The 27,982-nt window shown below is 42.9% G+C and overlaps 1 protein-coding gene across 1 annotated transcript in view; it reads right to left on the reverse strand.

Annotated features, from left to right (window-relative positions):
- Positions 1 to 23,586, reverse strand: part of VIPR1 (vasoactive intestinal peptide receptor 1) — a 69,884-nt gene extending 46,298 nt beyond the window's left edge. The window contains exons 1-2 of the mRNA XM_058817830.1: positions 23,385 to 23,586; positions 5,027 to 5,134 (exon numbers count right to left, since the gene is read on the reverse strand). Of these exons, the coding sequence (XP_058673813.1) occupies positions 5,027 to 5,134; positions 23,385 to 23,586 (310 nt within the window). The remainder of the gene's footprint in view (positions 1 to 5,026; positions 5,135 to 23,384) is intronic.
- Positions 23,587 to 27,982: the final 4,396 nt, after the last annotated feature.

A 27,982-nucleotide genomic window follows, 5' to 3' on the forward strand; every position in this document is an offset into this window, starting at 1 on the left:
ATGCTGAAGTGCTTGGGCCTGGGAAAAACTTATGGGGAAAGTCATGACAGGATAATTTCCCAATTTGCTTCCTCTGCCTCAGTTGTGGTCTCACAATATCATTCCTTCAGTACAATTTCTGCCCACTGTTTATTGTTATTTTATATTTTTGTATTTAATAGCTTCATGTCATAGTAGAGCCTTAATTTTTTAACTTGATTTTCTCCCTTTCTTGTTTTTCACATCACTTGGCCTGCAGATATTGCTGCCACATGTCCAGTGCCCTGAAACTTCCTGCACCCTGTTTTTGTGGCAAAACTCCATTTTGCCTTATTTTACTTTCCCCTTCCTGTATATTTCACTTCTAAGAGTGAAGATCCTGATCCTTATTACAGATAATTCCCCCTTTCTTAACAATAACAATGTTCCCCTTGATTAGGAGATTAGGCACCTTTTGGAAACTGTTTTTTCACCCTAAAAACAGAGCTGTCAAATTATAGGAAAAAATTCTCATTAGATCTTTTGATCCTGCAATTACAGAGTTCCAGGAAACATTTAGGAAAAAAAGATGCACATTTTTGGGTAGAGGTGGAGGTGTAGCACCAATCCTTCAGAGGAGTGTGGACAAGTATTGTGAAACCTCAGGTGCAAATAAATCATGGAATCATAGAATGGTTTAGGTTGGAAAAGCCCTCTAAAAGATCAAGTCCAACCATTAACCCTACACATCCATCAAACCACGTCCCCAAGTGCCACATCCACACGTTTTCGAACATTTCCAGGGATGGCGATGCCCTCTCTGATCCTCCTTTGCTCCAGGTAATTTTGCCTTTCTGATATGAAGGCACATGTGTAGAGCAGAGAACCTGAGCAGGTCAAGGGCTCTCAGTAAAGAGAACTCCAAAAAAACCACACTCAACTTCTTGGGTATTTTAATGACCATTTGTAGCAAATAAATAATGGGTATGGTTCATTTTGGGGTTCTTTAGAGAGATGGTGTTGTCTTCTGCTCATCTGCTGCTCTCTGCTCATCCCTATCCTCATTTTATTCAATTTTTGCTCCAGTTTCAGAAGCAATGCAGAATAAAAAGTGCTCACGAAGGAGGGGAAAGGAGAGGGGAAATAAATTTAAAACACCCAAGGGAAAAAGGAGTTTGGCAAGCCCAAAACTCAGATGGATCTCACCTCTCTGAGTGGGATTCCAGAGCTTGGCTGTGCCCATCCCCACCCCTTAGGTCAATTAATCTCAGAGCTGAAGCTTAAAACCTGTCAGTGCTAATTTAATTTGTGCATGGCGGACAATTTGCTTTTGGAGAAACTGTGGGACATAAATCCCTATTACAAATGTCATCTTCCACGTGTGGAAAGAGAGCTGGAACACCCTGGTCAGGGGGTGGAAAGCAATGCACTTTAATAATGAAAGGTGCCAAAAATATTTTCATCCATCTCCCTCACATGGCACCGATGAACGTCATGAAATAATGAAAATTTTCTGGATCTGTGAATGCCATAAAAAATTAATGTCAAATGACATCAGGACAGTTTAAGGTTTTAAAATGCCACAAGACATTTTATCCTTTATTAACCATGAGATGGGATATTAGTCATTTGAACAGCTTATTCTCCATGAGGCAGGAAAATCACATTAACTCTTTGTTCCCTGGTATTTAACTCTTTTCCTGCTATAAACACATTAAAAAGATTTTCTCTGGCTCACAACTTGATAAAAGCTTCCCTGTTCCTGCAAAGGGATCAAAGAGTACGACACAAACATTACCCAGATGATTGAGTTCCTTGAAAGCTGCTCAATGACACTCACTGCTACAAAGGAAGAGCTGCTTCACAACATTTAATGGCATTAATTTTGCAACAAATCCTATAAAACAGGAGGCAATCTTCCCCTCCCTTTATTTGAGACCATCAGTGCTTTCCCGGTTTGTTGATGGTTGTGTGCAAAGTGAATCAGAGAGAATCAAAGCTGCTGCTTCTGCTTTGGGAATGGCATCAGTTGTTGTGTTGGCGCTCTGCTGAGGTGGAATTCAATCCTGTTGGAAGACATTCCCATCTGCCAGAGCCACTCTGCAATATTTTGATTGCAAATGGAGAGAAATATGTGGTTTATGGATGGTATTAAACTCATCCTGGAGTGGGAATCTAAAAACCAGATCTAAAAACCTGATCTTCATCTCTGACCATAAAACCAGCTCAGAGACAGGCACTGAGGTTTAAAAAGGCCTCTAAGAACATCAAGTCCAACCATTAACCTGACACTGCCAGGTCCACACTAAACCACATTCCCATTTTTGAACACTTCCCTGGACAATGAATCCAGCACTTCCCTGGGCAGTCTGTTCCACTGCTTGACCTTTATATAAAATCAAATATACACTATATTCTCCTCATCACTCAGCTCTGGTGAGATAATGTACTAAAAGGCATTTTAAAGAGATTTTTCTTGGTGTTTTACTAACTCTGCTGCTATATAAAACCCAGTGAGTGAACGCTGTGCTCAGGGGAGGGCAGAGAGCAGGAACAGCAGGAAATTACTACACACAACTGATCCCATGCACAGGGGTCTTGTCCTGCAAGATATGATATCACAGCAGCTTCTGCCTCTTCTCCCTGGGTGTTGACACAGGAATAATGAGCTACCAGGGAATTTTGGAAATGAGGAACTCAGGGCTAGAATACTGTTGGAATTGGCTGCTGAGAATTTCAGATTTCTGTGCTGGCAGGCACTGGCCCCCAAGAGAACACTGCACTGACCTGAGGCTGTGGAGAAGCTTCCAAAATGGAATGACAGAACTGGGATTGTGGGTGTGGAGTTTGGATAGAAGTGTGTGGTGGGAAACTCAGAGTTTAAGGGTTTAGAATAGAGTAATGGATATAAAGCAAGATGGAGGTTTGGGGTGGAGGCTACTCCTCCTTTTCCTTCTCCTTCTCCTTCTCCTTCTCCTTCTCCTTCTCCTTCTCCTTCTCCTTCTCCTTCTCCTTCTCCTTCTCCTTCTCCTTCTCCTTCTCCTTCTCCTTCTCCTTCTCCTTCTCCTTCTCCTTCTCCTTCTCCTTCTCCTTCTCCTTCTCCTTCTCCTTCTCCTTCTCCTTCCCTTCTTCACCTTCTTCTCCATGGGTTTGGGTGGTTTTGTGTAATTGGATAAAAAGTCCCCATGGCAGCCATGTGTGGTTGGTTATTGGGTTAAAAGTAAAAATAATTGAGGTGTCATTTGTTAATTGGGCAGTTGATCCTTCAAAGGCCTTGCAGAGAGAGAGATGGGGCTCCATTTTTAGTTTGTGAGAGTGAAGTGCTGCAGAACTCAGGGTTTGTGAGAGTGTGACAGAGATAAGAACTGATAAACATCTGAGTCCCAACAAGAAATACCATCTCACACATTTAATCCCGACCCTGACAGAAAAAAAGGAGCCAAGAATCTGCAGGATAGGACTCCAGGGATTTTTAATTTCCTTTCTGTGCCTGCAAAGAATTTTGGTGTAATCTTGGGCAAGTCATCTAATCAGCACATGTTGGTTAATGAACGAAGTGCCCAGGCCTGTTGAACAGGGGTGATATTGTCTCCCTAACCCCATTCCTAATTTATCCTGTGTGTTTGCACTACAGGCTTTAAAAATGGAGGGTCAGCTCAATACAGGATCTCCAGTGCAAAAGAACTTAATTCTCTGTTAAGGCCTTCAGGGCTTCCACAATAAAAATAGTGAAAAATAACTGTACATTACCAGGAGGCACAATCAGCCCTCTTGCTGCACGGCCCCTTGGGACCTGAGTTTTAAACTAAAGCTTCTCAGAACACCCTGAGCAGTGAGTTAAGCTACCTCCTCCATTAGCCTCCCCTGCCCATTATTTGTCAGGTTAATTCCTTGGCCTGTGGTCAGATTTGTCATTCCAGCAGAAAAAAAACCCCCAAATTTATTACATCCAGTTCCAGCTTGTTCATTTTCTGTCAGAGACTTAATAAATGATTGTGTTAAACTGCTCATTTTGCACAACAAACACAACTGTCCCACAGGTTGATTCAATTTTCACTGCACAACATCCATATTATTGGATTTCACCAGGAGCCATTTTTGCATCCCTGTGGTGCACAGCAGTGCTGCTGCACGTGCAGGGAGGATGTTTTGATGTTTGGGAATTCATGAATGGCTTGGAAACCTCCTTCACCTCATATCCAAACAGGACAACCCCCACGGCAGGGAGGAATGATGATGAGGACTCCATTGATATCAGAAGGCTGATTAATTATTTTATTATACTATATTATTCTGTATTATATTACATTACATCTAAAGTGAATCTGCCAAGCACTCAGCTCTGCACACATTGCACAGAATTTCATGACTGTCAGCCCACAGTCCTGACACACACACACACCTGGCCCTGATAGGCCAAGGAACAAAACACCATCACTGTGGGTGAACAGTCTCCATATTACATTCTACTTTGGCACAACAGGCACAGAAAATGACATAAAAATATTCTTGGGAAGAATTGTGCCTTGCTTTTCTCTGTGAAGAGAAATGTGGGGTTACATACTTGGCCCTGACAGGCCAAGGAACCAAAATACCAACAATTTCCATATTGCATTCTACTTTTGCACAAACACAGGCACAGCAAATAAGAATTGGTTTTCCTTTCTCTGAGATTCAGAGAATGTGAAACCCAGAAATATTCTTGGGGAGAATTGTGCCTCGCTTTTCTCTGTGAAGAGAAATGTGGCTACACACTTGGCCCTGACCGGCCAAAGAACCAAAAGACCATCACTGTGGGTAAACAATCTCCATATTGCATTCTGCTTTTGCACAAACACAGGCACAGCAAGTGACATAAATATTGTTTTTACTTTCTCTGAGGTTCAGAGAACGAGAATCTCAGAAATATTTTTGGGGAGAATTGTACCTTGCTTTTCTCTGTGAAGAGAAATGTGGTGACCTCATGCTAAGAGCTGGTTTCTCCCTCATTATTGAGATGTTCCCCCCGTGGAATGATGAGAAGCCCCCCTGGGAGTGAAGCTGTGGAGCAGATTTGGGATTTGCTTACCCAGGTAGGAGGTCAGGAACCTGAAGTACTTGGGGCATGGCCGTACCACGACTTCTCCCACCTCTGCTTCAGGCCAGCATGTGATGTTGTCCCACTGCCTCCTGCAGCCTGGGGAAGAGACAAAAGCAGATGCTGCAGCACTCAGGAGCACTGGATGCAGCAGAACAGCTCTGCAAAGGTGTGTAGAGCCCCTCACCCCAGCACAGGCACCTTTTGGAATGAAACCCTGCTGAATATTTCCTTTAAGCCCACAGCTTTTAGCTCCCCCGGTTCCTAAAATTCAGCACTGTAATTTTCCAGAAATCAGTATGGATAGAACTGCATATAAGGGCCAAAAAAAAATAAAAAAAAAAAAAAAAGAAAAAAATGGCAAATCAGGCTTGATACAAGAACAGTGTCTTCTCCTCCTAGATTAAAAAGGCAGAAATTCCTAATTAAATATCTCTCTTCCTTGCCCTTGATGCAGTAAAACACCTGATCTGAACCTGTGAGACATCGTCCCTTTCCTTCTGTGTTTCCCCCAAATGCCATCATCTTTTCCTCTCCACTGCAGTGATTGTGCAGCTCTCACAGCAGGAAGGGGACACGGGTGACAATCAAGGGGTCAAGGACCAAAATGCCTTCACCAGAAGCAGTTTTCTTCTTTAAAAGGGAAACACAGAACACTTCTGGAGGCTTGTGGTGGTGTTCACAGGGGTCTCAGGATGAGGCAAGAGATGAGGATCTGACTCCATGTTTCAGAAGGCTTGATTCATTATTTTATGATCTATATTACATTAAAACTGTACTAAAAGAATAGAAGAAAGGGTTTCATCAGAAGGCTGGCTAAGAATAGAAAAGGAATGATAACAAAGGCTTGTCACTGACCAAGACAGTCGGGACAGCTGGGCTGTGATTGGCCATTAATTAGAAACAACCACACGAGACCAATCCTAGATGCACCTGTTGCATTCCACAGCAGCAGATAACCATTGTTTGCATTTTGTTCCTGAGGCCTCTCAGCTTCTCAGGAGAAAAAATCCTAACAAAAGGATTTTTCATAAAATCTGTCCGTGACAGAGGCTGAGCAGGGACAGTGCTGTGGCCAGGAGAGGAGTGAGGGAAGGTGGCACATCCAGTCTGGGAATGATGAAATAACCAACACAGGGAGAAAACACAGGGGTTTGTCAAAATGAGGCATTGCTGAAGATTTTCTGGGTAGAATCAGAAGAAAAATACCATGCCCTTTCCACAGATTTCTAATGTTTTGATTTTGCCCTTTTATTTCTCAAAAGGCATTAATAACACCCCATGCATGCTGCACTGTTGGATCATGTAATGTTAATGATGAAGCCAAAGGAGTTGGCAGGTTTGAATTAAAAAACAAAAAAGGACTCAAACACATTTTTACATTGATATGTCACCATTTTAGAGTTCTTAGCAGAATTTTGACATTTTCCCCCCTGCTTTGTATTTCCAAGAGCCAGGCACTTCAGTTGCTGCCTGGGTGAGATGGATGGGCTTGTCAGCAGAGCTCCCTGCTTCCAGCACCTCTGCTCTCAGTTATTTGTCCCACAATAAATGTTATCTAATATTTAACAGCACATCAGATGGAAACACTCCCCCAAATGTGACTCAGAGCTGTTGAGGTCACCAGCCCCACAGGGGAGTCTGGGGTGTGAGGAACAAAGTGGTGACAAAATGTTGAGGAAATACTCCTCAAGTGCCGATGAGAACCCCTGTCAGGCTGCACTTGTTGGTAATTACACCCAAATTCCTCCTTTAAATCATCTTGTACTCCCTGAGCTAAGGAAAGGGCTGGTTGTCATCACCAGGCAGATCTGTCTCAGATCAATAGAGAGCACACAGAAATGCTTTGAAGCTGAAAAAGAACCCTTAGCTGGCTTTCAAAGTGATCTTACAGGTTTTTCCTCCCCTCTTCTTCCCTGAACAAACTGAACTTTTTAAATAATGAAGTCCTGAGCTGAGTTTATCAGAGCCTGAAAAAGGGAATAACTGATGGCATCTCCTCCGTGCAGAGCTCATTAAAAGTCAGGTTTCAGGTCCGGGTATCAGGTGCCCAGCTCAGCTCCCACAGCTCACACTTATCTCCCACCAAAGAGCTAGCAGCTCCAACAGGGGCAGGATATTAAATATTCCATGGAAAATAATTCCATGGTGGAATATTTCGTGTTCTGCAATCTTTTCCTCCACCAAGTGCAATAAATTGGAGTGCAGCCATTACCTCATGAGAGGTTATAATACAAAATAAAAGCTATCTGATAGCATCAGATGGCTTTTTAAATGCCCTGAATTATGCACTCTGAGAGTTTTGGTGATCTGTATCTTTTTCTCTGTTGACATTTTTCAGCACCACCTGTGATGTGTGAAGAAAGCTTTTAGGTGCTCACTTTTGTATAAAAAGCTTTTTTTTTTCCTGATAAAAGGAAAGTGAAACTGGCCTTGCAAGACACATAAAGTGTATTTTATACAAATTATTGCTTCTGTAAACACACCCTGCGCCTGCCTGATAGCTCTTACCACACTAATCTTCCTCATTGCTGTCCCAGACATGCTGAAAATATTTCTGCAATAAATAAAGAAGGGAATGGAAAGCAGAACTCTGGCTTTGCCTGTGAGAATCAGCAAATCTTGGAATGGTTCGGGTGGGAAGGGACCCTAAAGATCATCTCATTCCAAATCCCTGCCACTGTCCCAGACTGCTCCCAGCCCCATCCAACCTGGCCTGGGACACTTCCAGGGACCCAGGGGCAGCCACAGCTTCCCTGGGCACCCTGTTCTGTGTCTTTCTTGTGCTAATTATCTGCAGTTCAGGAAAATCAGTAATTTTTAGTGAATAGAAGAGAATAACTGGAGTTTAAAGAATAGGAACAATCGAAGGTTGACACCTGCAAAATGCTTTGCATGCACAGTCCAGTGCTGTAATGATCTCATCACAAGTTCAGGTAAAGCTTTGTGCCCTTTCATCTGACCCAGCACACAGACAACATTTAGCAAAGAGCCTTCCAGAAAATGGTTTTCTTCCTCCCAAACTGATAGACTTTTGTGGTGGGGTTCACAGGGGTCCCAGGATGAGGGAAGAGATGAGAATCTTGACTCCATGTTTCAGAAGGATGATTTATTATTTTAAGATATATATTATATTAAAAGAAAATTACGTATTATAACTATCCTAAAAGAATAGAAGAAAGGATTTCATCAGAAGGCTTGAAAGGAATAGAAAAGAAGGATAATAACATCTTGTGACTGACCAGAGTCTGAGCCAGCTGACTGTGATTGGTCATTAATTAAAAACAACCAACATGGACCAATCAAAGATGCACCTCTTGCATTCCACAGCAGCAGATAATTATTGTATTTCTTTTCCTCTGAGGCTTCTCAGGAGAAAAATCCTGGCAAAGGGATTTTTCATAAAATATCATGGTGACAGGCTTTATCTTGGAAAACTGCTGGGACTGGGGGCTTGGAAGGTAAAACTCCATCTGAGGGCAGAAAGAGCTGCACGGTGCCTTGAAAGAAGGAAATCCCTCCTTCTCTGTGGCATCACTTGGATGCAGAAAAGAGGACAAGTGTGGCTTGATCACATCATGTTTGGGGATTGATCAGTGCTTCCCAATTAATTAATTACTTAATTAATCAGTAATATAATAATATAATGTAATACAATGTAATATAATATAATATAATATAATATAATATAATATAATATAATATAATATAATATAATATAATATAATATAATATAATATAATATAATATAATATAATATAATATAATCGTTGTGTTCTACCTTCCACTCAGTGTCTGCAGGGAGGATACAAAAGTATTTATCAATCCTCACTCAGCGCAGCAAGTGGCAATGAGTTATAAACACACCTACTCTCCATTTCTATCAAAACAACTGCTCTGCTCACCTGCCTGTCCCGAAAACCAGGGGATGCACACTGCTAGAGGCTGTGCTGTGCTTTGGGAAGGATGCCAGGTGAATCTGGAGGAGCTGTATAAAAATAAATTTGTGGCTTTTCCAAGCCAGCAGCATTTACCACCTCTCTGGGTGTCATAGGTGCAGTTTTTAAAGTCAGGGTTAGGATATTGTTGGAATTGGCTGCTGAGAATTTCAGATTTCTGTGCTGGCAGGCACTGACCCCCAGGAGAACACTGCACTGACCTGAGGCCGTGAAGAAGCTTCCAGAATGGAATGACAGAACTGGGATTGTGGGTGTGGAGTTTGGATAGAAGTGTGTGATATCACAGGGTGGGAAACTCAGAGTTTGAGGGTTTAGAATATGGTAATAGATATAAAAGAAGATGGAGGTTTTGGGGTGGAGGCTGCTCCTTCTCCTTCTCCTCCTTCTTCTTCTTCATAGGTTTGGGTGCTTTTGTGTAATTGGATAAAAAGTCCCCATTGAAGCCACTAGTGGTTGGTTATTGGGTTAAATTAAAAATAATTTAGGTGTCATTTCTTAATTGGACAGTTTATCCAATTAAGGATAGTTTATTTTTTATAATGACTTGTCATTACAAAAATAAACTTTAAAAATTAAATAAAAATTTTTAAAAGAAGAGGGGTTTTCCCCCATTTTAATTATTTTAACTGTGACTCACACACCCTCAGCTTTGCCCTGCCCTTCCTTGCCAGACCCTGAGGTGCTCTCTGGAGCTGAATATCTCCTGAAGGGCTGCAGGGAGAAATCCTTCACTCCTCTAAAGAAGCTGGAGCTCAGATCCCTCAATCCAGCTGCTCAGCCTTCCTCTCTGCAAGCCAAATACCCCACCAGCAAGCCAAGGGCTGCCCCAGCCTCACTCAGAGCCCTCCTCTAGGAGATTCTGGCCCAGAAGTAGCTGCAAGAAACACAGTGACACAAGAGCTCTCATTTCCTCTCCCTTTGAAAGGTTAATAAACAGAAAACAGGTCAATTCTCACCCTGGCTTGCAGAACTGGCAGACTGGAGCATTAAAAACCCATTTATTGGATTCATATCTACGCTCACAGCAAGCTGTGGTCGAAGCTTATCTAGGAAGCAGCAGAGAATGACTTTCCCTCATGAATAAAGATGAATTCCAGAGCTTTGGCACAGCCCTGAGATGGGACTTGGTCTGGCTGAGCAAAGAGATGAATGGCAGCAGGCTGGTACTCTCTGAAGCCAAGAGAACTCCCAGCTCAGGGAAAAACCCTTTGAGCACATCAGTCTTTCACTAAATCATAGAATTATTCAGGCTGGAAAAGACTTCCAAGGGCATCAAGCCCAACTCTACCCTCCAAACCCTCCCACCAAATTCTCCCTAACGCTTGGGGTCACTCCAGGTCTCTTGTGGAAGACATTCCCCCACATTTTGCTCTTGGAATCCCTGTTCAGATGCAGGGAGGCCCATCTGAGCCCTGGGGTACCTCAGGAGCTCTCAGCACCCTCAGGGGTAACAGCAGGGCAAAGGCACAGATCAGCTAAGCCAGGCTGAGCCATCCCAGGGCACCACCACAGCCTGCTGTGCTGCAATAAAATCTCATTTTCACTCCAGTTTCACACCAGCAGGCAGCTTCCAAGCTCTCAGCACTGTAAACAGCCGCGGGGTGACATTTATTGTCCCCCTGACAGACCCAGCCTTGTGGCTTGCCTCGTTAAAAGCATCTCATTACAGCCAATTATCACAGCATCCATCTCCCTGTCCCAGCTGAGCTCTGATTCTCCCTCACCGAAGGGAACAGACCCCAGAAGATGGTGCCTCCACCAATCCAGAACTCAGCACCACCCACGAGTTTGAATTTAATCTCAGTGCAGGAAAACCCACCATGAGCCCTTGGTCACCTCTGCCACCACAGAGAGCAGAGACCTCCCAAATGAGGGATGATTTTCTATTTAAAAGTTGTATGAAACAATAAAAAAAAAATATCACAGATAGATTCTTTTTATGCCACAAATTTTGTAAATTAAATGCAGTTTTGATCCTGAACTCAGGAAAATTTTTGGAATTCACAATCTCCCGTGCCCACCACCCAGGAAAACCCCTAGCTCACCTCTGCCACCACAGATTCCAGAGAGCAGAGACCTCCCAAATGAGGGATGATGTTCTATTTAAAAGTTGTATGAAACAATAAAAAAATATCATAGATAGATTCTTTTTCTGCCATAAATTTTGTAAATTAAATGCAGGTGAATTTTCATTCGGAATTTAGGAAAATTTTTAGAATTCACAACCTCCCGCGCCCACCACCAAGGAAAACCACTGGGTCACCACTGCCACCAGAGACCTCCCAAATGAGGGAGAATTTTCTATTTAGAAGTTATATGTAATAATAAAAAATATCTTAGATACATTCTTTTTCTGCCATAAATCTTGTAAATTAAATGCAATTTGGATTTTGATTCTGAACCTAGGAAAATCTTTAGAACTCACAACTTCCTGTGCCAAGGCGCTGCACAATTTAAGGGCCCACTGACAGAAAAATTCTATCTGTTTCTGAATTCATTTTGAACCTGTAAATAGCCACGAGGTGACATTTATCAATTTTCTATTTAAAAGTTGTATGAAATAATAAAAAATATCATAGATAGATTCCTTTTATCCCATAAATCTTGTAAATAAATGCAGTTGAATTTTGATTCAGAGCACAGGAAAATTTTTAGAATTCACAACCTCCCATGCCCACCCTCCAGGAAAACCTCTGGGCCACCACAGACTCCAGAGAACAGAGCCCTCCCAATTGAGGATAATTTTCTATTTGAAAGTTGTATGTAATAATAAAAAATACCACAGATAGATTCTTTTTCTCCCATAACTCCTGTAAATTAATTGCAATTGGATTTAGATTCTGAATCTAGGAAAATCTTTAGAGTTCACAACCTCCTGAGCCAAAGTGTTGAATGATTTAAGTGTCCACTGGCAGAAAAATTCTATTCTTTTCTGAATTCGCTTTGAACGTGCTCATTGCTGCTTTCACTAGGAACTGCTCAGTTCTTTTACAAAGACAGAAATATTCACAGCCTAACCACAGCATCCCTTTCCCTGGGGAGAAAACCCATAAAATCCTCTTTAACATCCCTCCTCGGGCATCTCTTTTTCAAACTGAAGTGTCCCAGCCTATTCAGCAGCTTCCAGCATAGAAACAGCTCCCTGTCATTTCTCCCTGGTATCCTTGGTGGGTTTAATTCCACCCCATCCTTTCCTGGGCTTGCAGAGTAGGGTTTTACCCTATTTTTCTGTGACAGATTGGGTTTGACTGGTGTTAGTTTGGCTCTGAGGTGTCACTAAATGCATCCTCCCTCCTTTCCCTGAAAAAGTCACTGCTGTGCCCTCCGGTCCTCAATCCCACTCAAATTCCAGCATCCTTTGGGCACCTCTCCTTCCCCCAGCTCCATCTCATCGCATTTTCAATTTTTTTATTCGTATCACCACTGACAAGAGTGCTCTGCAGCAACCCCATCAGAGCTCCCCTTCCAGCTTCCCACAGCTTTTGTGTTTAATTTGGGTAATTTTTTGCTTGTTGTGCTGCCTGCTCTGCAGGCAGGATGCGACAGAGAATCCCAGCAGCTGGGGAAAACCACAGTCCTGCCAGGCTGTGACCCCTGGCATGGTGGCATCTCCTTCCCACCACCCCTGAGCTCTGCTGATGCTCTGGTGCTCCTCTGCTCATCGCCCACCGAGGGATTTGCAGCTCCAGTTCAGCAGAAAAGCAATCACAGAAAGCAAAAATGATCCCAAAGTTCAGGATAAGTGAAAAGAGTTTGCTTTGGACTTTGCCTCAATATCTGTGGCAAGTCTGAAATTTCATTTTTCCCACAAGAAATGATCTTAAAGGACTTTTCCACCTTAACAACTCCCTGATTCTGTAAAAAGAAATCCATTATTTACTATAAAAACTGGTTTATACTTCTGCAAGTAGAAGCTGTCCAAGCACTCAACAGGAATATATTAAAAAATAAATTTCTTCCTAAATGTTTGGAGAAATTTGACCCGAAGACATAAGAAGGAAACCTCACCTTAAAGCCCCCAGACTGAGTCAGTCTAATCAACATGAAAGAAATCACCAGTGACTGTTGCTGGAGGGTGATTTTTAAGCATAAAAATCTTGAAATTTTCCATCAACAACATCTATTGGGAAATAATTTATTAAAAAAAAAAAAAGCTTGTAATCTTTCAGCCTTTTTTAACCAACAAACTAAATAAACACTCAACTTATTTAATCCCTCCTTTTCATAAATCAAATTTGTGAGCTGAGCCCTTCTGCCTAGCTCCAGAACACGTAAACTGAAAGAAAAGATCCAAGATTTAAGAAGGTTTACACAGGGTGTTGCCAAAACCATGACTTATCTCCTCAGCAGCCTCTGAACAAGATCTGCATGCTCTGAGACAGAGTGTGCTTAAAGGATTGTTCCAGGGCTTCCTCACTCAAATCCCTCTGCTCTGCCACCAGTTGTACACAACTGGATATACACACAATCAGACTTTGAATGTAGGGACCTTTCCTAGATGGATTTTCCCATATTGGCATCTCCAGAGAGAAATTCATCGTGAAGATGAGTGGCTCAACCTCTAGGAATGCTTTTCCCAACCTCACGATATTCCCCAGGTAGAAAGGGTGGAGACCATCATGAAAGTGCTCTGATAAAGTCAATATTATCAGAAAAACTAAAAGAAAAGTTGAGGAAGGAGAATCTTTTTAACCAGAAATCTCATGGGATTTGAGAGGGATAAACACAGGCTGCTGTCAGAAACAAAACTTCTGCATAGATGGATTTAATCTGAGCTCCAGATTAAATTATTAACTATCTAGACCTTTGAAAATACTTGGAATTTATTTTCCATTGCAACAATGCCACTTCTTCCTTATTTCTAAAACCTTTGCATGGCTGTGTGCATTTATCTATTATCCCATGTTTTTAAAAAAAAGGAGCCAAAACTTCTGCTGGCATTTAAGTGTGGCACACTCTCCAAATTAAAATGCCTTTTCCAGCATAAATTTATGTCCACTTAAGCGGCTGCTAATCCTGACAAACCCTGGGACAGCTGTTCCCAAATCAAACAAACCCTGCTGTCATTAGAGAAATTCCAGCCAGGAATCAGCAACAGCAAAACCAAGGCAAAGCCTCCACCCCTGCTGTGTTTTAAGGCAGAAAACAGATGTGTCGACATGTTAATATCTGTGGAAAGGTGAGGTTAAGGTGAAAAGCAGGGAGGTGATGAGGTGCTGTGTGGGTCTGTGCTGGAATTTCATCCTGGTTTTGGTGGGTGAGTGGGCTCACACAAGCAACTGAGGGACCACTGTTGGAAACAGGGAATTGCTGAGGTTGGAAAAACATTTTGAAGTCATTGAGGCCAAGAGTTAACCCAGCATCACTCTGTTCACCACTGAATCACTAAAATTCAACTGGGAATTAGCAGTGCTCACTGGAGAGCTGGAGCTAAATCCCAATCCCAAGCGCCTGGTGATAAATCCCAATTTTCAGTGAGGCTGGGATTGCATTCCTCCCTTCTGAAACACAGAATGGTGGAATAGTTTGGGTTGAAAGGGACCTTTAAAGGTCATCTTGTTCCACTCCCTTGCCATGATTTCACCTCAGCTGGCCAAATCCCCTCCAAGCCACTGAACACCAGCACAGAGATTTTCTGTGAAATCTGTTTTTTTTCCCTACACATCTGAGCTGCTCATTAAGATTTTAAATGTTTAAATATCCCTTAATTTTAAATATCTTGACAACAGGCAAGACAATCTGAACAGGATCCATCACATCCTGAAAGAGCTGCCTACACCTGGCCAGAACACACCAGAGAAACCCAAAACCAAGTGAAAATCCCTCGCCAAAAGTCATTCCCATGCCATGGCGGTGTGTCCATGGAGCAAGGATGGACAGAAAAAGAACCATTTTTAAGGAAATTTTGCTGATTATTGTTTCCTCAGAAAGAAACTACTGGTCTGGAAGAGCAGCTTCAGGCTGGATCGGCCAACACCAAAGTCTGGGGCTGGTTTTACCACTGTGACATTGCTGCTCCTCCCTCATGTTTCAGGGGCCAGATTTCACACAGAATCTGCAAAAGTTCTCCTCTGAAAAACCCATGGCAGATTTCTATTTTGAGTTTTCAGGGAGTAGGTTCCACCTCTGTAAGAGCTGCAGCATGAAGGTGTTTGGGAAGAGTCCCAGGGAGATGAGGGAATGGTGAAGGAAGACCATTTGGAAGGACCTGTCCTATTTAGGTGTATCTTGATCATTGCCAAAGAATTGGGAGAAAATTTCCTGTTAAGTAAAAGGGAGCTTGACTTTGGTACTGGTCTTGCATGAGAGTCTGGGGTTTAAGGTTTTCAAGTCCCATGGCTGAATTTTCTGATGTTGTAAGAGAGGCCACCCTGTGAAGGAATGGAGGGGACTGATGCCACATGTGGGAATTGTCCAGTGCTGCTGGTCAGAGCAAGAATGAAACTAAGAGGCCCTTTGTATCACTTAGGCTGGAATAACAGGAAAAAAATAAATTAAAAATTTATAGAAGAGAATGTGGCAAAAAGCCCAGCAGGTCCTTCTTCCTTTAGAGAGACCACCAAGTTCAAACATGTTTTAGACTGAGATAAATTGGGGTTTTTTGAGTATGTTGACAGAGGTTTGATTTAGCAGACCAGCAGCTGCCATGTAATGTCATTCCTGTTGTCCCAGGATTTTTTAAGAGGCTGATAGATGTGGTACAAGGCTTATGAGAGCTCTACACTGCTCCGAAATGACAGAATCACAGAAGCTTTGAGGTTGGAAAATATCCCTAAGGTCACCAAATCCAACCACCAGCTCAGCACCACCATGTTCACCGCTGATGCACATCCTCAAGTGCCACATCCACAGATTTCCCCACCCTGCTTTGGGCACTTTCTGGAATTTTGAGCTGGATCAGCCTTCTCCAGCACCTGGAGAGCTGCTGATAACAGGATTGCCCCACAAATCCCACTGACACCTCATCTGCCCCAAGAGGGCTTGTGAAACGGGGAGGTGAGAATTCACTTGAACTTTTCCAAGCAAGGAACTATTAATTATTTCTTATCTTGCTGCACTATAAACAGATGGTGATGAATAAACAGGCTCCTAATTTAAACTTCATCAATGTTTTTTTCCAGCTTGATTTTTAATTTCCATATGTTCACTGCTTCTCCTCCCATCAAACTTGATTTGACTTCTTTAGGGGGGGACTGACAGAGACCCCCCCCAGCCTCCAAATTTGGCTTTTTTTAGCCAGCCTTCACTGTGGAGCAGCAAAAGCAATATTCAGAGTTTAAACAACATGGGCCATTTCCCACCTGGATTTTTTTCCATGCCACAATGGTGATGATGACCTTGCAGAACTCATCTCTATCTCACAGGTGTGAGGCACGTGCAAGGTAGCAGATGTGAACAGACATTGAGAGGGGTAATGCCACTATTTTTCCTGTGTTTTCCATTTTCCAGGCTTTTTTTGTTGGGTTTTGTTATGTTTCCAAGACAGACAGGCTTAGAGAGCAACCAAAAATTGCAGCATTGAAGGACTAGGGGTATCAGGCCAGGTTGGATGGGGCTTGGGGCAACCTGGGATAGTGGAAGGTGTCCCTGCCCATGGAAAGGGGATTGAAAGGAGAATATCTTTAAGGAGATTGGAAGGAGATGATCTTTAAGGTCCCTTCCAACCCAAACCACTCCATGACTCTGTGATTCCACAAAGGCCATGCTCCCTGCATGTCTTGGTCTCCAGAGCTGCTCATCCCACCCAGACACGAGTCATGGTTCCTTATTCAGCTGTTATCCCCTAAATAACTCTGCTGCTTCTGAAAGAGTATCTGATTGCAGAGCAAATTAATTAGCAATAATGGGATAAACAGATAATGAGCTGAGCCAGCCGACCTAGACCTGATTGATTTTCCTGCCTTTTTTAAAAAAAGAGAAGGCTACTCTTTAAAATTTATTATCATTTAATTTGTGTGCTTCAGTTTAAGCTGAACTGTTTGTAAATTAAAACCGTGGAGAAGCGAAGCTTTCTCCAAAAAAATAAAACAACAAACCAAAAACAAAGCAGAAATACTCCTTTGTGCATGACATAAAAGAGGCAAGTGAAAGTGGTGATTCCTGCCTTGCAGGCATCAGGAGCTCACCAGAGAGAGGGATTTGCCTCTGTCTGTGATTCTGGGAAGGAAATCCTCTTCTTCCAGCCCTTGGGAGAGCTTCCCTCCTGCTGCTCAGTGCATTGTCAGCTGAGCAGCCACTGTGCTGCACACATATATCCTGCAAAAAGCACCTGCAGCTGAATCCCAATTTTCAGTGAGGCTGGGATTGCATTCCTCCCTTCTGAAACACAGAATGGTGGAATAGTTTGGGTTGAAAGGGACCTTTAAAGGTCATCTTGTTCCACTCCCTTGCCATGATTTCACCTCAGCTGGCCAAATCCCCTCCAAGCCACTGAACACCAGCACAGAGATTTTCTGTGAAATATGTTTTTTTTTTTCCTACACACTTGAGCTGCTCACTAAGATTTTAAATATTTAAATATCCCTTCATTTTAAATATTTTGACAACAGGCAAGACAATCTGAACAAGATTCATCACATCCTGAAAGAGCTGCTACACCTGGCCACAAAACACCAGAGAAACCCAAAACCAAGTGAAAATCCCTTGCTAAAAGTCATTCCCATGCAATGGCTGTGTGTCCATGTAAATCTGGTCTCTGTCGACCTATTCCTGATTTTAGTGGCAAAGAACCCACTCCTGTGTTGAATCACATATTGTATTTGTGATAGATGAGTAATGCAATGATTGACTCTCACAATTAATGGACAAATATCACGGATATAGGTTAAGAAATGTTTTATAGATTTATGGTTATGTTGTACTATTGCATTTGTGCTAGATGAGTAATGTGATGACTGACTCTCAGAATTAATGGACAAATATCATGGATATAGGTTAAGAAAAGTGTATAGATTTGTAGTTATGTTGTACCCCCTCACGTGGTTTATCAAGGGACAGCTGGAGTTGGCACATCTGGGAGGGCTGGCTTGTCACTATGGAACACCTGACTTCCAAATCAGGATTTGAGGAAGAGATCTCCACCACTGGACAGCAAAGAAGGGGTTGATGGACAGAACTTTGGGAGGGGTCAAAGGGTTAAACAGGGAAAACCTCGATTGTGAGGGGGCTGAGCACATGGCAGGGAAAACCTTTTGCTCCCAGTGCCATAGCCTTTTTTCTTTATTCATCCTTCTGTTGTATTTTTGCTAAGGTTTAATAAACCTTCCTGAACTATGAAAAGTGAGTGGCCATTTCTCACACATTTGATGTCTTTGCCAGTTATTTCAGCATGGAAAGAACACCAGGGCAGGGGAGTGCAAGGCCAGTCCTGCTCACCAAATCCAGCTCTGTCCTGCAACACAACTGCACCCCACACACCCTCCCGCAAACTGGGCAAGCTCTGCCATGAAGTCCATAAAACTCTCCTTCCTGCACACCTGCAGAGAGGCTGCTGGGTGTCCTCTGACGGTAACAAACTTCCTTAAAAGCCCAGACTTTGATCTTCGTGCTGTTTGGTTCTCCTCTGTACACTCGGCCAGCTCCAACTGCTTTTCCCTGTGGACTTCCCCCTCGCTGCATCCTCTGCAGCCTTTCCTGTGATGGAAAACTGTGGGAACCCAGGAAACTCCTCTGGCTGCCATGGAGGACTCAAGACCCAGCCCAGGGGGCTCAGAGACCTTGGCACAGAGCCCAACACCCTGTGCCTTTGACTGAGCCCTTGGAAAAAACAATTACCGACCTTATATGGAGAATTACAAGCCACAAAAGTATAAGCAGAATGACAGTGAATTTATCACGGGGTGAAAAATAGATTTTTGGGGTTTTTAGAATGGGGGTTCAGGGGGCAAGATGGAGGGATCTGGACGTGTCCGGCCTTTCTCCTTCTTCTTCTTGGCCTCCATCTTCTGCTGTGATGTCGGCACTTACAGATTGGTTTAGAGTAGAAGCTCACTGTCTAACATAGGTGATAGGTATTGGAAAGTAATTGTAAATATTGTACATGTAGTTTTTAGTATAAATACATAACACTGCCTGGGGGGAAGGCAGAGTGCCTGGAACTGTCCTGCTGGATGAACCTCAGATGGACAGGAGAAAGAATTTTATAGATAAGGAACAATAAACAACCTTGAGACCGAGAAATGAAGAGCTCTGATTCCTTCTTTAACCACCAGGCTGGGAAAAGAGACTTTGTGACACATCTCAGGGTCACTCTGAGCAGCGAGAGACCCCAAGAGAAAACAAATTAAATAAACTTCTCCTCATCAGAGTTAGGCAACATTTAGTGACCCCTGGGCTGTAGAATCACAGAATCATCAGGGTTGGAAGAGACCTTTAAAATTATCGAGTCCAATTGTCAAACTTCCTAAAATATGGGTAAATCCACAAATAATGAATCATTCTCCTAAAAGGGAATAGATTTACATGGATCATCTCCTTCCAATCCCTTGCCATGGGCAGGGTCACCTTCCCAGGTTGCTCCAAGCCCCATCCAGCCTGGCTTTGAACACTTCTAGGGATGGCAGAAATTTAATCTGAAAAGAAACCTGGATTTGATGCATGTTCAGCCCCTGTGAGGAAGGGGTGGGTGTTTGAAGACAAAAAAAAAAAAAAATGGGTTAAGAAGGTCACTGTTGTTTATCAGTGGAAATCCACCTGCTCAACCCCAGCCAGTGATCAACCTCAGCACCATCAAGTGCTCTCAACAAGTGACTAATCTGCCTGACACATCAAATTACAGCTGTGATTAAGCCCCTCTGATCAATACCATTGATAATGGCTCCTAAACAGAGCTTTCTTTCCAGAATGTACCGAGACACTGTGTTTATTTCCACTCTTTTGATTAGAAAGGATAATAAAACACTCGTTAAACCTCAAGCGGTTCTCTTTTTCCTGAAAAGGTGTGGGAAGCGAAGAAGGCAACACAACCACCTGGCCATAAATCAAAGTGTAACACTGCAGATTACAGGGGGCCTCAATTTTCCATCCAATTTTCCAGGAAAAACATGATTTTAACCTAGTTCCATCCCCCTGAACAGGAGAATGGAACTGAGTTAAAATCATGTTTTTCCTCAGAGTTTTACTAGGATTACTCTTTCCAGCAACACTCAGATGAAACAGTCATCACCTTCATAGGATCTCATATCATCACCTTCATGAGATTTCTCTCCAGCAAACTCCCCCCTTGCCCCCACCCATCAAAGTTCAAAGTTTGATTTTACAGCTCAGGCACATTTATTGAGTTATGGGGCCCCACTCCAGAAAAAAAACATCTTCTTTGACCTACTTGTGCTCACATTCTGTGAACAGTCTGAAGGGGAAACACATCCTATGTAGGCACTTGGAAATTGTCTGTGCACACAGCATTTAACAGAGTTCTCCACACATTCATCCACATCACCCATTTAAGAGCCAACAATTCTGCTTTTTTCTGTTGCCTCCAGGGCAGTTGTGAATGTCTGGATAATAAATTCAGGTATTGAGCTCCTAAACACCTGCTGATGTTTTGGGGTAAATGGATGCCAAATGCATTCCACAAAGGAAGGGACCTTAAAATCATCTCCTTCCATGGGCAGGGACACCTTCCACTGTCCCAGATTGTTCCAAGCTCCATCCAACCTGGCCTTGGACACTTCCAGGGATGGAGCAGCCGCAGCTTCTCTATGAGAGGAATGATGGATTTGTCTTTCCAAACAAGCTGTGGGTCTGCTGGTGGATAAAACCAGCACTGAGAGAGAAAAGAAACAATGGGAAGGATTCCACTGGCTGAGGAATGGAAAAAGATATTTGCTTTTACAAATCATCTTAAGCTTTGCTGATAAATGAAATTAAACACTGAAAGATGAAAGAAACAATGGGGAAGAAAAACCCCTAAATTCCATAAGAATTAAAAGTTAAAAGGGAGGGTTATACATTAGAGGGAAATCTTTGGTATCAGGGAGTCTGAACCTCTCAAGTACCTCAGCCAATGGGGAAAGCGAGAGGGAAGAGCAGGTGGGAAATTGGGATAAAAAGGAGGCTGTGTTCTCCAAAAGTTTGAGAGACACCAGGAGAATGCCCCATGGCCTCTCCCTTTATTAGAATAAGGCCAAAAAGGACTCCTCTCTCTCCTTTTTGGACATAAACCTCTGGTGTTTGTGGATTAATTTTCCTGACATCTGGAAACCTGTGTCAGGCCTCACCACCCTCACCACCCACAGGAAAGAATTTCTTCCTATTATCCAATCTAAACCTGCTCTCTTTCAGTTGGAAGCCATTCTCCTTTGTCATTCCAGTTCCAGCACTGTATTCACGGACAAAACCATTTTCCTGTGCTTAAATCTGCAATTTCTGAATCAATCCAATTCATCAGAAATGACTAGTGGAGATTTTTCCCAGTCCAATATTTCAGCATTCCAGGGAATGATGCAGTCCAACATTTCAGCATTTCAGGGAAAAAAACTCTCCAAAGGATTTCTATGTACTGGCTTTGGGCATTAATGACTTGCAACGTGGCCGTGTGTCTTTACTTCAGAATTGGGAAAAATATTTCCAATAATTAAATTCTGTTGTTACAGGGAAAAAAAAAGAAAGAAAAGGAAAGAAAAGAAAGAAAAAAAAATAAACAAAGAAAGAAAAAAAAAAAAAAAAGGAAGAAAAAAAGAGAGAAAAAAAAGAAAGAAAAAAGAAGAAAGAAAAAAAAGAGCTGTTGTGGATTATAGTTTCCAATGAGAAAAAACCATTTTGGAAAAGCAGAAAAAGCACCATCACTTCAACTATTTATTCTCCTTTTAATGTATTGTATTTAATTAAATTTCTTTAAATATCCATGAAAACTAAATTAAGCATTTAGCTGGCTTTCAGATGAAGGTTTTTATCCACCCTGAGTTCTCCCTTTACTGGATTCCAGAAGAACATTTCTTCAAAAGACTCCATTTAAATGTACAAAGACACTTGAAACAGCTTCCTAATCAAAGACAAGCATCCCTCAGCAGATAAAAGCAGGGGCCAAAAGCCTTCCTGGCATCCAGGAAGCTCCTCCTGGGATCAGCTTGTCCCAGAATTCTGCTCCATCAGAGCAGTCCTTCACTCTGTGGCCTGGCTGCAATCATTGCCAGTGGAGACTTTCCTCTTCCACTTTTCCCTCTTTTGGGAGGAGGGATGAAAATCTCAACCAGGATTTCAGATTCATCTTCCCAGCAAAAAATGATCCCTTTTTTTTTTTTTTTTTTGGATTCTGGCAGTCTCATCTAGGTTCCTACTCACCTTATACTGGCAGATGTGGGGTTGGTAACTTGAGAGAGGCATTTGGAGGGGGAGAGATCCAAGTGGATGCCTTAATTTGGGGTTCTGACAGCTCTGCTGCAGGACAGGGTGGGATGGGATGGGGTGGGATGGGATGGGGCAGCACCAAAACCTCCCTCCTTTTCTGACCATTGAAGCAGGAAGAGGGTTAAGGAGAATGGAGTCCCTTCCAGGGGGATTTCTCAGTGTGGTGAGTGCTCCATGGACAAGGAGAGGATCTCAGCTGCCTGTCCCAACTGCAGAAATACTTCACAGCCTTGGAGCATCCTCTGCTCCACCATGAGGACAGGAGCAATTTTGGCATAGGGAAGGGCGGGCAGTTCAATCAAAGGAGATGGTCACAATGACTTCTCTTGAAGTTATCCGAGGCCTGGAAGAATTTTAGGCTTTCTGCTCCCAAGGAAAAATTGGAAAAATTCCAGTTCAAGGAGGTGGACTGTCGCAGACATCTTTTCATTAAAAATCTTTCCTTAAGATTTTTAACTCCTGAGAAGCTGAGAGGCCTCAGGGGTGTAAACAATAATTGTCTGCTGCTGTGGAATGCAACAGGTGCATCTGTGATTGGTCTCATGTAGATGTTTAGAATTAATGGCCAATCACAGTCAGCTGGCTCGGACAGAGAGTCTGAGGCAGCTGCCTTTGTTATCATTCTTTCCTATTCTATTCTTAGCCAGCCTTCTGAGATGAAACTTTTCCTTCTATTCTTTAGTATAGTTTCAATCTAATATACATCATAAAATAATTAATCAAGCTTTCTGTAACATGGAGTCAGATCTACGTCTCTTCCCTCATCCTAAGACCCCTGTGACCACCATCACTGTGGACCACTGTGATTAAACCCACTGGAACACCTCAGTCAGGCATTCCCAGCCAGGAGGCTGCAAGGGAACCTGCAGAGCTGCTGGAACCCTTGGCTGGCTTTGGAAGCACCTACTTCTCTCCCTGCTGAAGAGCAGCTGGAGGAATCCTTGCTGCAGCAGCAGAAGGGTTGGGAAATGGCCGGGACAAGGCAGCTGTGAGGCTGAGGGAGGTGGGTGTGCTGGCAGGGAGGGACAGAAGCGTTGCCATACCTGCGGTGTGGTTGTCCCAGGCGAGCTCGGCCAGGCACTGGCTGCGCTCCTCCTCGATCTCCTGCATGATGCTGCACTCGGGCCGCGTGCCGGACGCCTGCAGGGAGGGCACAGAGGGACACAGTGAGCAAAGCCCATCCTCAGGGAGGCATTCCTGGGCATTCATGGCCTCGTGGGGCAGGCTGGAGCTCTCCAGGACCATTGCACAGATCTGCACCCAGCCTTATTCTGTGCTCGCTCGCAGGAGGGAGAGCAACCCAGAGCTGCTGAAAAAAAAAATCAGAATTTCTCTCCATTTCCTTAGGAAAAAAAACCCCACAACCTATTTTTTTTTTCTGATGATCAATGTGATAATTCACTTGTGGGGAATTTTGGAAGGATTCAAGATGCAGCCTCTGAATTGTTTTTGATGATGTGGTTTATTTTTCTTATCTTCCACATGGGCAGGAAGGGTGAGTTCAGGTCACATCTTCACAGCATGGCTCAGAAGGTCACCAAACCCTTAGTTACAAGACCTTTTAAGGAGTTACTGACCAATAAAACACTGCCAACAAGGATTATTTATGGTTTTAACCCAATCCTTAAATATTTAGTCTTATGGACCCATGCTACAGTGTGAGCTTTCTGAGCCAATTTTGTTATGACACACAAATCCACAGTACTGCATTCTAAACTTGTTTACATCTGTAACCACTTTTATTTTTTCTATATCTTAAACTCTAAAACTCTAAACTTTCCTCTTCTCAGCTTAACATGTTTCTGCTTTAAACTATAAATCCACATTCTTGCTTCTGTCACCCAAGTTTGGAAGCCTTTTCCAAGGTCTCAGCTCAAATCCTGCGTTAAATTCTAAGCTTTGGCTTCCCAAAGTTCTGAGAGTTCCCTGAATTTTGGATTCCAACAGATGAGGAGCAATTCTGCTGCTCTATGCTCTGGGAACCCTGCCTGGCTAACCAGCACCACCGGCTATGTAGGGCAGGGCAGATTTAATATTTATGCCAGGAGCAGTGGGACCTGTGCTTCGTGGTTTATTCCCTGGCTCTCACACTAATTCAAAGCACAACAAACCCCAAATCAAATAAGAACAGGATCTCTGATGCAGATTAGGAGATCAAGGAGCTAAAAAGGAGGAAATTCCCAGTGAGAAGGCTTTTCCCCCTCAAGTGGTTTCTCCTCAGTCAGCCCTAATCAAGTTTGTAATATAACAGTGGCCATAAATGTTCAGGTAATTAATTGTGGACTCCTCACAACGTGCAATTCATGAACTGCCTCAATCATAAAACGTGGGAATGGTGATTTTTTTATTCCAAAAACAGGAACTCACACATTTCTCAGTGTCCCCTTGTCACCAACACACTCTCAGATTGGAGGGGACACCTTGACCATTGCCATGGCCAGAAACTGAGGCTGCTGCAACCCCAGCTCTTCTAAAGGGATTGCAAAGAGCATTCAACAGGGAGAAAAATGGATTTGGAGAAATATGGATTTGGATTTGGAGAAAAATGGAGCTGGGTTTTCAGAAATCCAGCTGCAAAGAGGTGGAGAGAAGGGAATGATGTCAAGAGAGCCAAGCCTTGGCTTGAGTTCATGCTGTCCCTGTTAAATGTAATGTGGGAAAAAACATCAGTGGGGTGAACTTCAGGAACAGATCATGAGGACACAGGAGAAGTGATTGATTCAGTGTTCCCTCTTGGGATAACCATGTATTTTAATCAGAAATAGGCAGAGAAAATAAATTAAGAAAACAAAAATAATTTCCTGTCTCGTTTCAAAATACGTCGAGTTATTGCTCTGTTGATATATTTGCCAGTCAAGGTTTTAAGACATAAAAAGTCCAGCAATCCTTTGAAGGAACAATTGTTTGATGTAAATTTGGGTTAAGATTAAAAAATAATTTAACACAATAAATTAATCTCACTATTTCCTATTAACCTATCCTGCTCTCTTCCCTGTTTCATGCCATGCCTGGTTTAGATTTTAATTTCCTTTAGGTTGGGAGTGGGCCTTGATTAGTAGTGTATAAACAAATAATTGTGGTTTTCTAGTCAAATTAAAAATAAATAAAAATACAAACACCAGAAGAAGGGGAATCATTTGGAGCTGTCTTCATTCTCAAATATTTCTTTTCCCCAAAGGGAAACAGATCTTTGCAAATTTCATCTTGGCTCATCTGAAATACCATAGAGTTATTTCGTTTTGATTTACAGTTCTTCTTTCAATTTTATTTTAACCTTAAAAAAGCACAAGGGGAAGCGTGAGAGATTTGCAGAACACTTGCTGGAAAAATAAAGATTGAAATGTTTTCAAATCATTCTGACTTTTTCAAGGGGAAGTTTTAACTCTCTGGACTTAAACGTTTGCCAAATTCATCTCACATCTATAAATACCTCTGGTTTTCACTTTATAAATTAATTAATTCATACTACTCTAACTTTGATCAGGGCTGGCAAAGCACTCTGTAATTCTACAACAGATCTGAATTTTTTTTAGGCTGAAGTCTTTACTCCAAGCCGATTAGCAAGTACTTCACTGCCACTTCTTCCCTTCACTAAAATCTCATGCCTGAGTTGGATAATTGTATATTCACCTCAATGGTCTAATATTTACTTCTGAGTAACTGGTTTTATCACCTTTAAAAAAACAAATGAGCCTCTGTTTTGAAAAGTGGGGTTGCGACAGGCTCAGGTAAATTTGATTATATGTAGAATCTTTAAAATCTCATCATTTTTTGCCATACAATCCAAAAGAAATATATCTACTGTGAGAGGCTCAGGTAAATTTGATTATGCATAGAATCTTTAAAATCACATAATTTTTTTTGCTATACAATCCAAAAGAAAATATATATCTATGATAGGCAAAAGTCTGAAAAAAGAGTATCCAGCAGCTAAATACCAAAATACAGAAGATCTTGGATTTGTGGTGCTGGTGCTGACTTCTTGTGAGCTTTCAGGGAAGGTGGGTGCTCACAACAACTCCAAATAAAACTGCAGGTTGAGGGCAGAGGGGCTGGAAAAGGTCCTGGGGGTGCTGGTGACAGCAGCTGAACATCAGCCCAGGTGTGCCCAGGTGGGCAGGAAGGGCACTGGCCCTTGGATTGGACAGGAATTGGGGGGTCCTGCAGGACCAGGGTGGGAATTGTCCCCTGTGCTGGGCACTGGTGAGGCCACACCTCCAACCTGGGGTCAGTTTTGGGCTCCTCATGACCAGAAGGACACTGAGGGGCTGGAGGGTGTCCAGAGATGGGAATGCAGCTGGAGAAGGGGCTGGAGCACCAGGAGAGGCACTGGTGAGGCCGCACCTCAAATCCTGGTGTCAGTTTTGGGCTCCTCATGACCAGAAGGACATTGAGGGTCTGGAGAGCGTCCAGAGATGGGAATGGAGATGGGGAAAGATCTGGAGCACCAGGAGAGGCTGAGGGAGCTCAGTCTGGAGAAAAGTTGTGGCTCTGCACAGCTCCTGACAGGAGGGGACAGCCAGGTGTGGCCCTGCTCCCAAGTGACAAGTGACAGGACAAGAGGGGAACAACCTCAATCATCACCAGGGGATGTTTAGTTTGGATATCAGGGAAAATGCCTTCACTGAAAGGGTTGTCACTATAGGACAGGAAAGAACACAAGCTCACACTGCTGTTCTCAAGGTGAAGGAAAAAAAGGGAAGTTTATTTTCTGACTCCAACATTTATAGTTTTCTAAGAATGACAGCAGATTGGAGGGCGACAGTGCCACCTCTCCAATGACACTGACAAACCAACAAACCATCAACTCTCTCCTCCTCCATAAAGGAATGCAAAACAATGAGTTATTTACAGAAAGTGTGTGAGAAAGTTCACTACAAGAATGTCAACATCTGAAAGCTTAGAAAATCTTAAAAAAAACAGAGTGACAAAGGGTTAACCCTGGCACAGGCTGCCCAGGGTAGTGGTTGAGTCACCATCCTCTGGGGACACTTAAAAGCCATGTAGATGTGGCCCTTGGGGACATGAGTGAGTGGTGGCCTTGGCAGTGCTGGGCTAATGACTCCTCTTGATGATCTTGGACATCTTCCCCAACCTTAATGATTTTATGGTCCCATAAAGAAAGAGTGGGACGTATCTCAGCTCCTCTGTCACTGGGACACATCATCCCTCAGTTTTAGCTGAGTCAGAGCTCTATGTTTAGTCTGACCTGATTTTTTTTTTACCATTCCTCCAAGTCCACAGAGAGCAAGCAAACCCCAGCTCTGAAGGCTTTCATCCCACTCCACTGCCTGTGCTTGGATGGCTCCAAACTTAACCAGCCAGCACTCAGCTGGAAAAGGTCAGTGATGTGTGAATTTAATGTCCACAGACCTTTAACTCAATCAAGGTCAACAAACAGATTCACACTGGAGCACTTGGAGGTTATGGCTCATTTTGCACATTAACTAAAGGAGTAAATAAATAACTCTATCACTCCTCCTTCAACCTCCTCAGTGATAACAGCAATAACCCTCACGTGTCACAGCAGTCACTGATACAGGCTGAGAAAGGCAGGTGGAATAAAAATAACACAAAAATATCACAGTTTTGACATCATTAGGAAACAGAAAGTGTGGGTTTTTTTGCTGGGGGTCATCAG

Source organism: Ammospiza caudacuta, chromosome 1 (assembly GCF_027887145.1).
Source record: "Ammospiza caudacuta isolate bAmmCau1 chromosome 1, bAmmCau1.pri, whole genome shotgun sequence".
In the NCBI taxonomy this organism is placed as follows: domain Eukaryota; kingdom Metazoa; phylum Chordata; class Aves; order Passeriformes; family Passerellidae; genus Ammospiza; species Ammospiza caudacuta.